Here is a 12,196-nt window from a genome sequence, read left to right on the forward strand (position 1 = left end):
GCCAAGTCTTGTTATTTCTATCTTGACAAAATCCTTTGTTTGGCATATATATCCTTTTCACTCACATAGCTGACATGCTATTTCAGGCCTTCATGACCTCACAACTCAACCATTCCAATAGCCTTCTGGTTGGTCTCCCCAAGCTTCTTTACATTCTAGCCCATCTTTCACTCAGTTGTCAAAATAATCTTCCTAAATACAATCCTATTTCCAATCAACAGATTCTAGTGCCCCCTTTAACTATAGGAGCAAATATAAATCCATTTGCTTTTTCAAACCCTTTATAACCCGGCCCTTCCTACTTTTTCAGTCTTTTTACACTTCACTCTTCTCCAGATACTACGAGATCCAGTGATACTGCCTTCTCTTTGCATGAGGCGCAACATCTTTTGACTCTGCCTTTTCATTGTCTTTCCCTTATACCCTGACTACTTTGCCTTTTCACCTCTGCCTCTTGGCTTTCCTGGTTTTTTCAAGACTTAATTCAAACTCTACCTTTTGCAAGAAGTTTTCCCCAGTCTCCTCATTCCATGCTGGTGGTTCCCCCTGCCCCCCCCCCAATTATTAAGGCCTTCCCTCTGAGATTATCTATTTACATTGATTATATGTGTACATATTTATTTACACATATGTTTATATCTACATACATGCATATGTGTATACACTAATTAAATCACAGATTGGATCTTTATTTTATTTTGTTTTTACTTTAGGGAAAGGTAACTTGACATGGTGGATATAGTAGCCTCAGAGTTAGGAAGACTTAGGAAGACCTGGTTGTTCAAGCTCCACTTCTGACACATTCTGACTGTGTGAATTTGAGCAACTCATTTAACCTCTCAGTGCCCCAGGCAACTCTTTGTAATAGAATTTGTAGTACAGGTGACATCTGCGTTGGGAGAAGGAGTTCTCTCATTTAGAATTCTCCACACCAATATACTCATGGATCCAGTCTACAAAAAAAGTGGTGTACATTGGGATATTGTGATAAATATTTAATGAAAATCCATATCAAACACTTTATAAATATAAGCCCTAGTCTTCAATTATTCTGAACTATATGAGACTATGATCAGAAAAGTCTTACTAAATTACAAAGTAATTCATATTTGCAAAAGATGAAAACGTAATTATCTTTTGATACTGATCTTTCAAACTGAGAAAGTTTATCTGATTCAGTATTATAAAATGTAGAAATAGAATTAAGTAGGCAATTCTCCCATTGTCCCAAAGGAACAGATTGTGTAGTCATCAGAGAAAATGTGAAAGCTAGGACTTTGTGTACATTTAAAACCTCTTTGGGCACTATAGCACAACAGAACTGAATTCAGAGGTCGTTCAAAGAGCAGGGTGATTGAAATTCTGTGCCTTATCATTGAATGAAAAAATGATTTATTAAACAATGGAAATGACTCTGTTATTTCCTCATACCTGTCTCTTTTCTAGTCAAAGATGCCCCTAGTCAAGCAGGTGGGCCTGTTGGCTGCTGGGTGTCAGCCTTGGAACAAAGATGTCTGTGCAGCCAGTGGGGACAGATTTGCTTACTGTGCTACTCTGGCGATCTATATTTATCAGGTAAAATTAATACTTATTAATAATTCATCACTTAATGGAAGTTGTAATGTTATGGCTTTATATTTTAATTCTTATCAAATTTATTTTTGAGATTATAGAAATATTCTTATAGAAATACCCTCCTTTAGGGATTTAAACATATCATATATGTATGTATTTATGTGCTATGTTTTATGTTATATGATGTGTAAATTTTATGTAGTTGTTATTTTAAATGATATTTTAATGGATTGATTAAAAATTTAAGTAATTCATTATGTATAAATATGATGATATTTATGTTATGTATATTTATATTATGAGAGGGATCTTTATATATATATATATATATATATATATATACACAAAGGGAATATATATGTTCCATTTCACTTATTTACTTCTGCAATTATTGTTGTTCAATCGTGTCAATTATGTCTAACTCTTCATCACTGCATTTGGGGCTTTCTTGGCAAAGATACTGAATTTATTTGCCATTTCCTTCTCCAGCTCATTTTATAGGTAAGGAACTGAGGCAAACAGAGTTAAGTGACTTGCCTGGGGTCATACAGTTATTAAGTGTGTGAGGCCAGATTTGAACTCAGGTTTTCCTGACTCCAAGCCTGGTACTCTATCCACCCTGCCACCTAACTGCCCATGCTACAATTATTAGAAAACAATTTTCTCATGACTTTCAAGCTGCTGTCTGTGGCCCACATTTCAAATGGAATTTAGTATAAGAAAATTCCAACATAATAAAAGAACTCTGATAGACCTTTTACATTCAGTATACTACATGGGGAATCGAACTATCTGAAGCTTGTAAAACCAATGAATGTAAGCCAAATGTTGAATGCAAACACCCAAGTCTATATTTCAGTTTCAGTACTCAAAAGATCTAATTTCATTACTCTTTGTATTCTTTACCTCTTTATAGACAGTCACTTCTGAGCTTAACTAGGATGGTCTCCAGATAATCAACATATGTTGATTGTCAATAAGGCATTCTCTGGAGTATTTTCCAGAGAGTACTCTCCATTGTTATAGACTTTGAGAATCCAAGGCCATTGCCATGCTACTGTGAAGTCACAGATTTATGAAGTATTAGAAAAAAGTAAGTTATTGTATAGCCAGAACCCATACTAAAGGTTTTTTAACTCAAAAGCTTAAATAGTTTATTTTTCTAATTGTTAATGATTTATTATTGCTTTCCAATGAATGTCATTGCAAATGTTTTTACCAGATTAGTTGAGTAATCATTTTAGAAGCATTACACTATTATACCTAGTGATTCAAACCCTAGTGAAAAGATTTAAATATGCCCTATTTAAAGACATATAGGTTTTCTTTAAGTAGATCATTTAGAAAGCTTAATATATGATATGTTATAACATCATATATTAAGTATTATATATAATATATAATACATATAATATAATATGAAGTAAAATTTTTAAAAACCTATGAGAAAATTTTGTGCATCATAAAATACTGAAATAAACTGAAAATTAGCAGACTCAAGGATTTAATATACATGAAAGCAGAAGTTAGTTTGGTCACAGAGCCCTGCCCTGAAACCTTATTAAAATAAAATGCATGCTAATGGAAATTTTGCATGGTAAAAATTGGCATAAAAGATAAATAAATCAAATTGGCAGATCTGTTAACTTTAAATATAATAATTTATGTGGATATTCTTTGAAAACTAGAAAGTACTATAAATATGCAAGACATTATTATTCATTTCAACTTAAATGTTCACTTGAGTTTGATCTGTCACTAAAAATTAATCACACATGATAAAATTTTTCTTTAAATAATTAGCAAGTTTAAATAATTAGCAATACATTTATTGATTGGATTTTCTTTCAATGTAAAGAGCTCCTGGTGAGGAAACTCCCTTACTAATACAGATCAACAGCTGATTGGTAGTGTTAAGATGTTCAAGAATTTCTGGGTGTTCTGAGTGAGTAAGTGCCTTTCTCAGAGCTGGTGAGCCAGTGTGAGTCAGAAACAGGCTAATTAACATACACACACACACACATATATATACAAAATACATATTATATGTAATATATGCCACATATATATATAATTTATATTTAGGTCTCAAACTTACAACTTCTTGACTCCAAGGTCAGGTCTCTATCCACAATGCCATCTCCCTTTCTTATCATTACTTATAAACCTTAATCACATCTGTGAATTACATAAGAAAAAATAGAACAAAAAATGTTCTTTCATTCCAGTTTAGAGACAATATCAGAATGAGGAACAGATAACATTTAGAAAACAGTAAGAAAAAAATACCAGGGTATTACAAAAGTGGTTCTTTCAACCAACTCAATAACCAAATCAGATGAACACTTGGCAATTAAATCCTTTTCTGCTAAAATAATGAAAGTAGCTAAAAAAAACCCAATTATACCACAGGCAGTTCTGTTATACCGGAGAGCTATAGAATTATATAATTTATGAAAATATTAAATATATACAAGTGTCATGTTCTGCCTGGGGAAGTGGTGGCTTTACCCCTTATTTGGAATTTGAGTCACCATGTCAGATATGTTGTAAAAATAATTCTTTTTTAGATTTGGGTGGGACTTCGTGGCCTTTGAGGTTCTTTCCATCTCTGAGACTCTGTGAATACATTTTGCTCAAATAAATGATGTTGGTATCTTCCGTTTATTTTGTTTCTAAAGACTGATTGATTGATATTTTAAAGATTACCTTGAGAGTCAGCTAAGACTTAAAATATTCAAGCCCAAGGTAAACTGTATCATAAAAATACAAAGAAAAGGCAGCTTTCATATGTTCAGTGTCTTTGCAAGTATGTTTAAAAGTCAAAGTGAAAATATTTGTAATCTCTAATTCTCAATTAGTCTCAGTTCTTTTACAGCAAATGTCAAGATGAGTTTCTTTGTATATTCAAATCTCTGGTTTTTACCAAACCTTTAGTGAACAGTATATAAATTTAAATGATATATTAATGCATTTATTTTGTGTGTATCCTTTCTTTTAGCTGGATCATCAGTACAATGAATTCAAATTGCATGCAATTATGTCTGAACATAAAAAGACAATCACTGCAATTTCTTGGTGTCCCCACAACCCTGACATCTTTGTGAGTGGCAGTGCAGACCACTTAGTCATCATTTGGAATGTGGCTGAACAAAAAGTTGTTGCAAAACTTGACAATACAAAAGGTATTTTTCACAATAGGAGTTTATTTATTGAATGAATATTATATTTCCTTTAACAAATACCAATGAACTTTAAGCTTTAAAGGAGAATGACGTAATTTTGTGGAAAGTTGTACTTAGTATTAAGTGCTTGCCTTTTTCATATCATGCTGTATTTATGTTATGTAATAATTATTCTGTATTCTTCATAATGTGAGGATAGTTAAGGCACACAAAGTATTCTTGCTCACGTGAAGGGGCAAGAATTGCTTTTCTTTCTCCCATGTTCAGATATTCTACTGTTTCAATATCTAACATTGAAAGTGGGAGAGGAAAGGATTCCTCAGGATGATCTAATTCTAAAGCGAAGCTGAAAATTCTGAGCTACAAACTTTCAAACATTCCTCAGGTTTTCTGTTTAAGCTAGTTTAAAGGAGTTTAGAATGTTTCTTTCTTTCTTTGGTACTATTAAAAATACTTAACCAGATAGTAAATAAACAAGAAGAACTATTAGTATTATGACCAGTTAAAACCAACAAAATAAAAGCACAAATTACTTATTTTTTCTAATTATAGTTTTTATCTTGCCTAAAGACTTCATGGAATGGAGTTGACTTTGGGCTCCTGGAGGTTATCTTCCATGTGCAAAAATTGTAGCATCTGATACCCAAACATCAAAATGATGAGACCAAAACTTTTGTCAGTCAGGATTTCCTTATGCCTATTTATAGCAATTCAGTAGGCATTTATTAATTGCTTACCATGTGCCAGGCCTTGTCTATAATAATCAGTTCACAGTGGTGCTGGGAGAAAGGAACCCCAGTGGCCATCAAGTTGAACCCAAACTTGAACATGAATTTTCTCTATACCTGGCAAGTAGTCTTCTAGTCTTTGCTTGAAGAACCTGAGTAAGGAAGAACCCTCAGCCTTCTAGATTAGTCCATTCTGCTTCTGGAAAACTATAATAACACAAGATAGGAAGGTAACAATAGCTTGCAATATACACTGTGGAGGTGATGCTGATTTTGTAGTATTTAAGTATCAAAACATAGTTTGGAAATTTTCCTAAATTTTCTTATGTGAAGCTTCAATTCATTGCTTCTGTTTCTGCCCTCTGGGGCCAAGCAGGAAAAGGCCAAGCAGGAAAAGAGTATTCCCTTTTTCCATATGTTATACCTTCAGATATTGGAAGATAGTTATTTCAGAGGGGCAGAGCCAAAATGGCAGAGTAGGAGCAGGAACTCACTTGCACTCTCCCAAATTCCCCTCCAAACAACTTTAAAATAATGCCTTAGATCATATTCTGGAGCTGCAAAACCAGCAAAAGGTAAAAAGAATTTCCCAGCCCAAGACAATTTAGAAGGTAGGCAAAAAAAGGTCTGTTTCACTAGGGTGATGGGTGGCCTAGAGCACAAGTGTGGACCCTGTTTTGGCACCAGCAGCAGACCTCAGAAGAGGCTGCATCCATGGCAGCAACAGCTTTGGGAAGCCTCAGCCTATAAACAATAAAGGGATCTGCCAACTGGTCAGAAAGAGATAATGGGGACTTTTTGCTGGTGTTGGGTACCTGGGGACCCTGTCACATTGCCCATATGCAGTTTGGATCTCAACCCCAGAGCAAAGAGGATCACTAGTGCTTGCAGCTGGAGGGGAAGAGGGACTTTGGTCACAGTTCCAAGGTAGAGAAAAGTGTGGTCACTCACAAGAGAGCAGGGGCCCTAATCTCAATTCCAAGGCAGAAAGGAACATTAGTGATTGTGGCTGCAGGAGAGTAGGGGACCTGGCAACATTCCAGGGCCAAGAGGAGTACTAGCACATATGGCTACAAGGGAAAAAGGTCCCTTCCTGGGTAAAGACTAGAGGAGTATGGTCCAGGAGAGTAGTGACTACACTTCTCTTTAGATCATAATACTTTGGAAGAACCAAAAACTTACAGAATCCCCCAGGACTAGCTCTGAAAATAGTAGCATGAAAAAACTTAATCTTGGGACAATGCCCTCTCCACCCCAGGAGTAGAGACAAGCTTTAACATAAAGTAAAAGTCAAGAAGTGGGCTGGAAAATGAGCAAAACCCCCTCCATCGAAACAAAACAAAACAACAAAAAAAGAATCTCACCATAAAATTACTATGATGATGGGGAAAATCAAGACACAAATTCAAAAGAAGAAGTCAGATGATGTCAAAAGAGCTACAAGAAAAGAAAAGGAAAAAATGTGATTTGGACAGAAGCCCAATAAGAATTCCTGGAAGAGCACAAAAAGAATTTTAAAAATCAGGAAAACTGGGAAAAGAAATGAGAGGGATGCAAGAAAATTATGAAAGGAATGTTAACAAATTGCTAAAAGAGGCACAATAAATACTGGAAAAATACCTTAAATAGCAGAATTGGCCAAATGGGAAAAGAAGTACAAAAAATCACTGAAGAAAAGAATGCATTAAAAAGTAAAATTGGCTAAGTGGGAAAAAAATACAAAAGCTCACTGAACAAGAGAATTCCTTAAAAATTAGAATTGGGGAAGTGGAAGCTGATGACTTAATGAGACATCAAGAAACAATAAAGCAAAACCAAAAGAATCAAAAATAGAAGAAAATATGAAATATCTCATTAGGAAAACAACTGACCTGGACAGTAGATTGAGAAATAATTGTTTAAAAATAGTTTTCTTTTTCCAAGTAACAGGTAAAAGCATGTTTTTACATTCATTTAAAATTTTTTTTTAATTTTTAAAAATTTGAGTTTCAAATTCTCTCCCTTCCTCCCTTTCCCCCACCTTGAGAAAGCAGACAATTTGATATAGGTTATACATGTGGAGTCATGCAAAATATTAGTCATGTTGTAAAAGAAAACACAGGAAAAAAAACCCAAGAAAAATAAAGTTAAAAAAAATGGTTGCTTCAATCAGTATTCAGAGTCTATCAGTTCTTTATGTGGAGGTAGATAGCATTTTTCATCATAAGGCCTTTAGAGTTGTCTTGGATCACTATGTTGCTGAGAATAGCTAAGTTATCCACTAGTGATCATTATACAGTATTCCTGTTACTGTGTACCCTCTTCTCCTGGTTTTGCTCACTTCAGTTTGTAAATGTAAATCATTCCAGGTTTTTCTGAGAGTATCCTGCTTGTCACTTCCTATAGCACAATAGCAGGGGCAGCTAGGTGGTGCAGTGGATAGAACACCAGTGCAGGAGTCAGGAAGACCTGAGTTCAAATCTCACCTCAGACACTTGACACTCACTAGCTGTGTGACCTTGGGCAAATCACTAAACCCCAACTGCCTCATCCTGGGTCATCTCCAGTCATCCTGATGAATATCTGGTCACTGGATTCAGATGGTCTGGAAGAGAAGTGAGGCTGGTAACCTGCACAGCCTTCCCTCACTCAAAACAGAGTCAAGTGGAAGTCATGTCATTATTTCTCTAATGGCATGGTCTTCTTCGGCAATGAAGGATGAACACACATACACACACACAGCACAATAACATTCCATCATAGTCACATATCACAGCTTATTCAGCCGTTCTCCAATTGATGGGTATCCGCTTAATTTCCAATTCTTTGCTACAACAAAAAGTTACTATAAATGTTTTTGTACATATAGGTCTTTTCCCTTTTTTTAAAAAAATATCTCTTTGGGATACAGACCTAGTTGTGGTATGGCTGGGTCAATGAGTATGCATGACTTTATAGCCCTTTAGGCATAGTAAGGAGAGATAATTTAAGAATTATTAGACTTTAGTAAAAGTCATGGTCAGAAAAGAGCCTAGATGTCATATTTCAAAAAATTATCAAAGAAATACTAGCAAGGATACCAATACTAATAACAAGCAATATATATACAGTAATATATGACAAAGATCATAGACTAACACAAAGTAAAATTTATACCAGAAATGCAGGGCTGTTTCAGTATTAGGAAAACTATCTCCATAATTGACCTTATTGATAACAAAAACAACAAAAAATCATATGATTATCTCAGTAGATGCAGAAAAAGCTTTTGACAAAATATAACAGTTATTCTAGAAAGCATAGAAATAAATGAAGCTTTCTTTAAAATGATAAGTAACCTTATTAACAATTATTATCTGTAATGAAGACCAACTAGAAGCCTTCTCAGTAAGATCAGAAGTGAATCAAGCATGCCCATTATCACCTTTATATATAATATCATATTAGAAGTGCTAGCTGTAGCTATAGGAGAAGGAAAAGAAATTGAAGGAATTAAAATAGGCAATGAGGAAACAAAACTATCATTTTTTTTGTAGACAATTTGATTGTATACTTAAAGAACCTGCCAAGACAAAGCCAGGAATGATATGAACACAATTACAAAACACTTCACACAAATAAAGTCAGATATAAACAACTGAAGAAGTAGTAATTACTCATGGGTAGGCCAAGCCAATATAACAAAAATGATAATTCTACCTAAATTAATTTATTTATTCTGTTGCATACCAAACTGCCAAAAATTATTTTATAGAACTAGAAAAAAATAATAAAATTCAACCAAAAGTCAAGAATATCAAGGGAATTTTTTTTAAATATGAAGGAAGGTGGCCTAACAATTCCAGAACTCAAACTGTACTACAAAGTGGTATCATTCAAGCAGTCTGATACTGGCTCAGAAATAGAGTGGTGGATCAATGCAATAAAATTAGGTACATAATACCAGCAGTAAATGACCATAGCAATCTAGCGTTTGACCGACTCAAAGATCCAAGCTTTTGGAAAAGGACTCACTATTTGATAAAAATTGCTGGGAAAATTGGGGAGCAGTTTGATAGAAACTAGGTATAGACCTACATGTCACACTGTTTACCAAGGTAAGGTAAAAATGGCCTCACAATTTAGACATACAGGATAATATCATAAGCATATTAGGGGAGCATGAAATATTTTATCTGTCAGATCTATGAGTAGGAGAAGAATTTTTGACTAAATGAGATAGAACTTTTTTTATATGGGATATAAAAAGAATAATTTTGATTACATTAATTTTTAAAAGTTTTGCATAAACAAAACGAATGCAGCCAAGATTATAAGGAAAGCAGAAAACTAAGGAAAATAATTTGTAGCAGTTTTCTCTCTTAAAGGCTTAATTTCTCACATATGAAGAGAACTTAGTCAAATTTATAAGAATATGCATCATTCCCAAATCAATAAGTTGTTAAAACATATGAACAGGTAGTTTTCAGAAGAATAAATTAAAGTTATCTATACTCATATAAAAATTTCTAAATCACCATTGATTAGAAAAATACAAATTAAAACACCACTGAAATATTACTTCACACCTATCAGATTGGCTAATATGACAGAAAAAGAACATGACAAATATTGGAGAGGATGTGGAAAAATAAGGACACTAATGCATTATTGGTGGATTTGCAAACTGATTCAACCATTCTAAAGAGTAATTTGGAACTATACTCAAAGGGCTAAAATTGCATATTCTTTGATGTAGCAACACCACTACCATGTCTATATCCCAAAGAGATCAAAGAAAAATGTTTATAGCAGGTCTTTTTTTTTTGTGGTAGCAAAGAATTGGAAATTGAGGGGATGACTATCATTTGGGGAGATGGCTAAACAGGTTGTAAAAGATGATTGTGGTGGAATACTACTGTGTTATAAGAAATGATGAATAGGATGGTTTCAGAAAAACCTGGGAAGACTTATATGAACTGATTCAAAGTGAAATAAGCAGAACCAGAAGAAGAGTATTCATAGTAACAGCAATATTGTATGATCATCAGCTGTGACTGACTTAGATATTTTCAGCAATACAATGGATTGAAAACAATTCTGAAGGACTAAGAAAAATGCCATCCACCTCCAGTGAAAGAATTGGGAATTTGAATGCAGATCAAAGCATACTTTTAAAAACATTCTTTATTTTTCTTAGTTTTTTTTGCAGGGGGAGGGTTTGCATTTTCTTTTGCAACATGGCTAATGTGGAAATGCTTTGCATGACTGTACATATCAAATTATCTTCTCAAGGAGGGAGGGGAGAGGGAGGAAGAGAATCTGGAACTCAAAATTTTTAAAAAAGAAAACAAAGTTAAAATTTTTTCTATACGTAATTGAGAAAAAATATATAATTAGTTGTTGAAAAAAAGATAGCTATCTTGTCCTTTCTAGGCTGCTGTTCTCCCTGAAAATCCCTGTCAAGTGAACCTAATATAGTATCATATTAAGCCTCTTTAACATACTACTTTCGTACATACATGCTCTCTAGTTTATCAAGGTCTTTTCTAAAATGTGGCCTTGAGAATCAAATCCCAAACTCAAAATGTTGTCTATGGAAGAATACAATGAAAATAAAAATGTCCTTACTGTTTACTGACATTGTAATGCAACCTAGGACCACCTTATCCTTTTTGGTTGAAACATCACGTAATATTGACTCATACTGAATTTGCACAGGACTAAAACCAACAGATCATTTTTAGGCACATTTTTCCATATTATAATTATGAAGTTGCTTAAGTATAATTCTTTTATATTTATCATTATTAAATTTGTCCCCATATCCTGAACTGGTAAGATCTTTTTCTATCCTATTATATAGTATGTTAACTATTGTTCTCCATAACCTGCAGACTTAATCAGCATTCTTTTATCCAAGCCATTGCTACAATTGTTAAATGGCTCAAGACCAAGGACATACTCCTGGGACACTTCACTAGAAACTCCCTATCAATATCAAACTATTAATGATTATTCTTTGAATTGCCATTCATGTAGTTCCTGAAAACTCATCAAACTGCATCCTGTCTAGCATATTTCTCTCCCTTTCTTCCACAGTAATGGCATTGAGTCCTTGGTAAATGCTTTTTTATGATCTAAATTAACTACCGCTATAGGATTTCTTAGATTTACTACTATAGTAATCCTGTCAAAAATAACTTAGATTATGTAAAGTAATTTATAAATCATAAGACACAATATAGACATTAGCTCACTCGTAAATCGCACTCCTGTGATCTTGTTTCTTTCAAGAATAGTCCTGTTTTCCTTCTTGCCTTGCCCATTTTGCTCAGGCTATAAATTTGATTCCTCTCTTGATCTTTCCATTTTCTTGTCTTGCCATATTTTGTATATTATAATTTTGTAAAACATCCCACAATATTTTCATATTATAATTTGGCATGTTCAGTAGCAGGGCAGATTTGGAGCCTAGTGAGTCACACACAAATCAGGATAGCAAGTTTGGAGGTTCTAGAGATGAAAGGGTTAAAATCTCAAGGCATAGTGACTAACTTGAGAGGTAAAGCAATTCTTTAGAACTGAGACTCAAATAGAAATGTATCCTTGTGGCTGCATATTGCCTTGGGGAAAATAAAACAAAATTAACATTACCTATATTTTGTTGTGTTGCTATTTATTTTGTTAAACGTTTCCCAGTTACATTTTAATCTGGTTGGGCACTCTGGAGTTTTGCCACCAAGCATG

General features: G+C 33.9%; 1 protein-coding gene across 3 annotated transcripts in view; it reads left to right on the plus strand.

The window, feature by feature from the left end:
• The first annotated feature begins 711 nt into the window (after positions 1–711).
• WDR17 (WD repeat domain 17) overlaps positions 712–12,196 on the plus strand; it is a 94,952-nt gene continuing 83,467 nt past the window's right edge. For 2 of the 3 annotated variants that reach the window (XR_011970255.1, XR_011970256.1), the window contains exons 1-2: positions 712–1,575; positions 4,577–4,760. Coding sequence is in view for 1 of the 3 variants with exons in the window: in XM_072623469.1 (XP_072479570.1) it covers positions 1,453–1,575; positions 4,577–4,760 (307 nt within the window). In the remaining 2 variants the exon portion in view is untranslated. The remainder of the gene's footprint in view (positions 1,576–4,576; positions 4,761–12,196) is intronic. The other variant, XM_072623469.1, reaches the window with a different exon arrangement.

The sequence above is a fragment of the Notamacropus eugenii genome, chromosome 7 (genome assembly GCF_028372415.1).
Source record: "Notamacropus eugenii isolate mMacEug1 chromosome 7, mMacEug1.pri_v2, whole genome shotgun sequence".
Classification (NCBI taxonomy): domain Eukaryota; kingdom Metazoa; phylum Chordata; class Mammalia; order Diprotodontia; family Macropodidae; genus Notamacropus; species Notamacropus eugenii.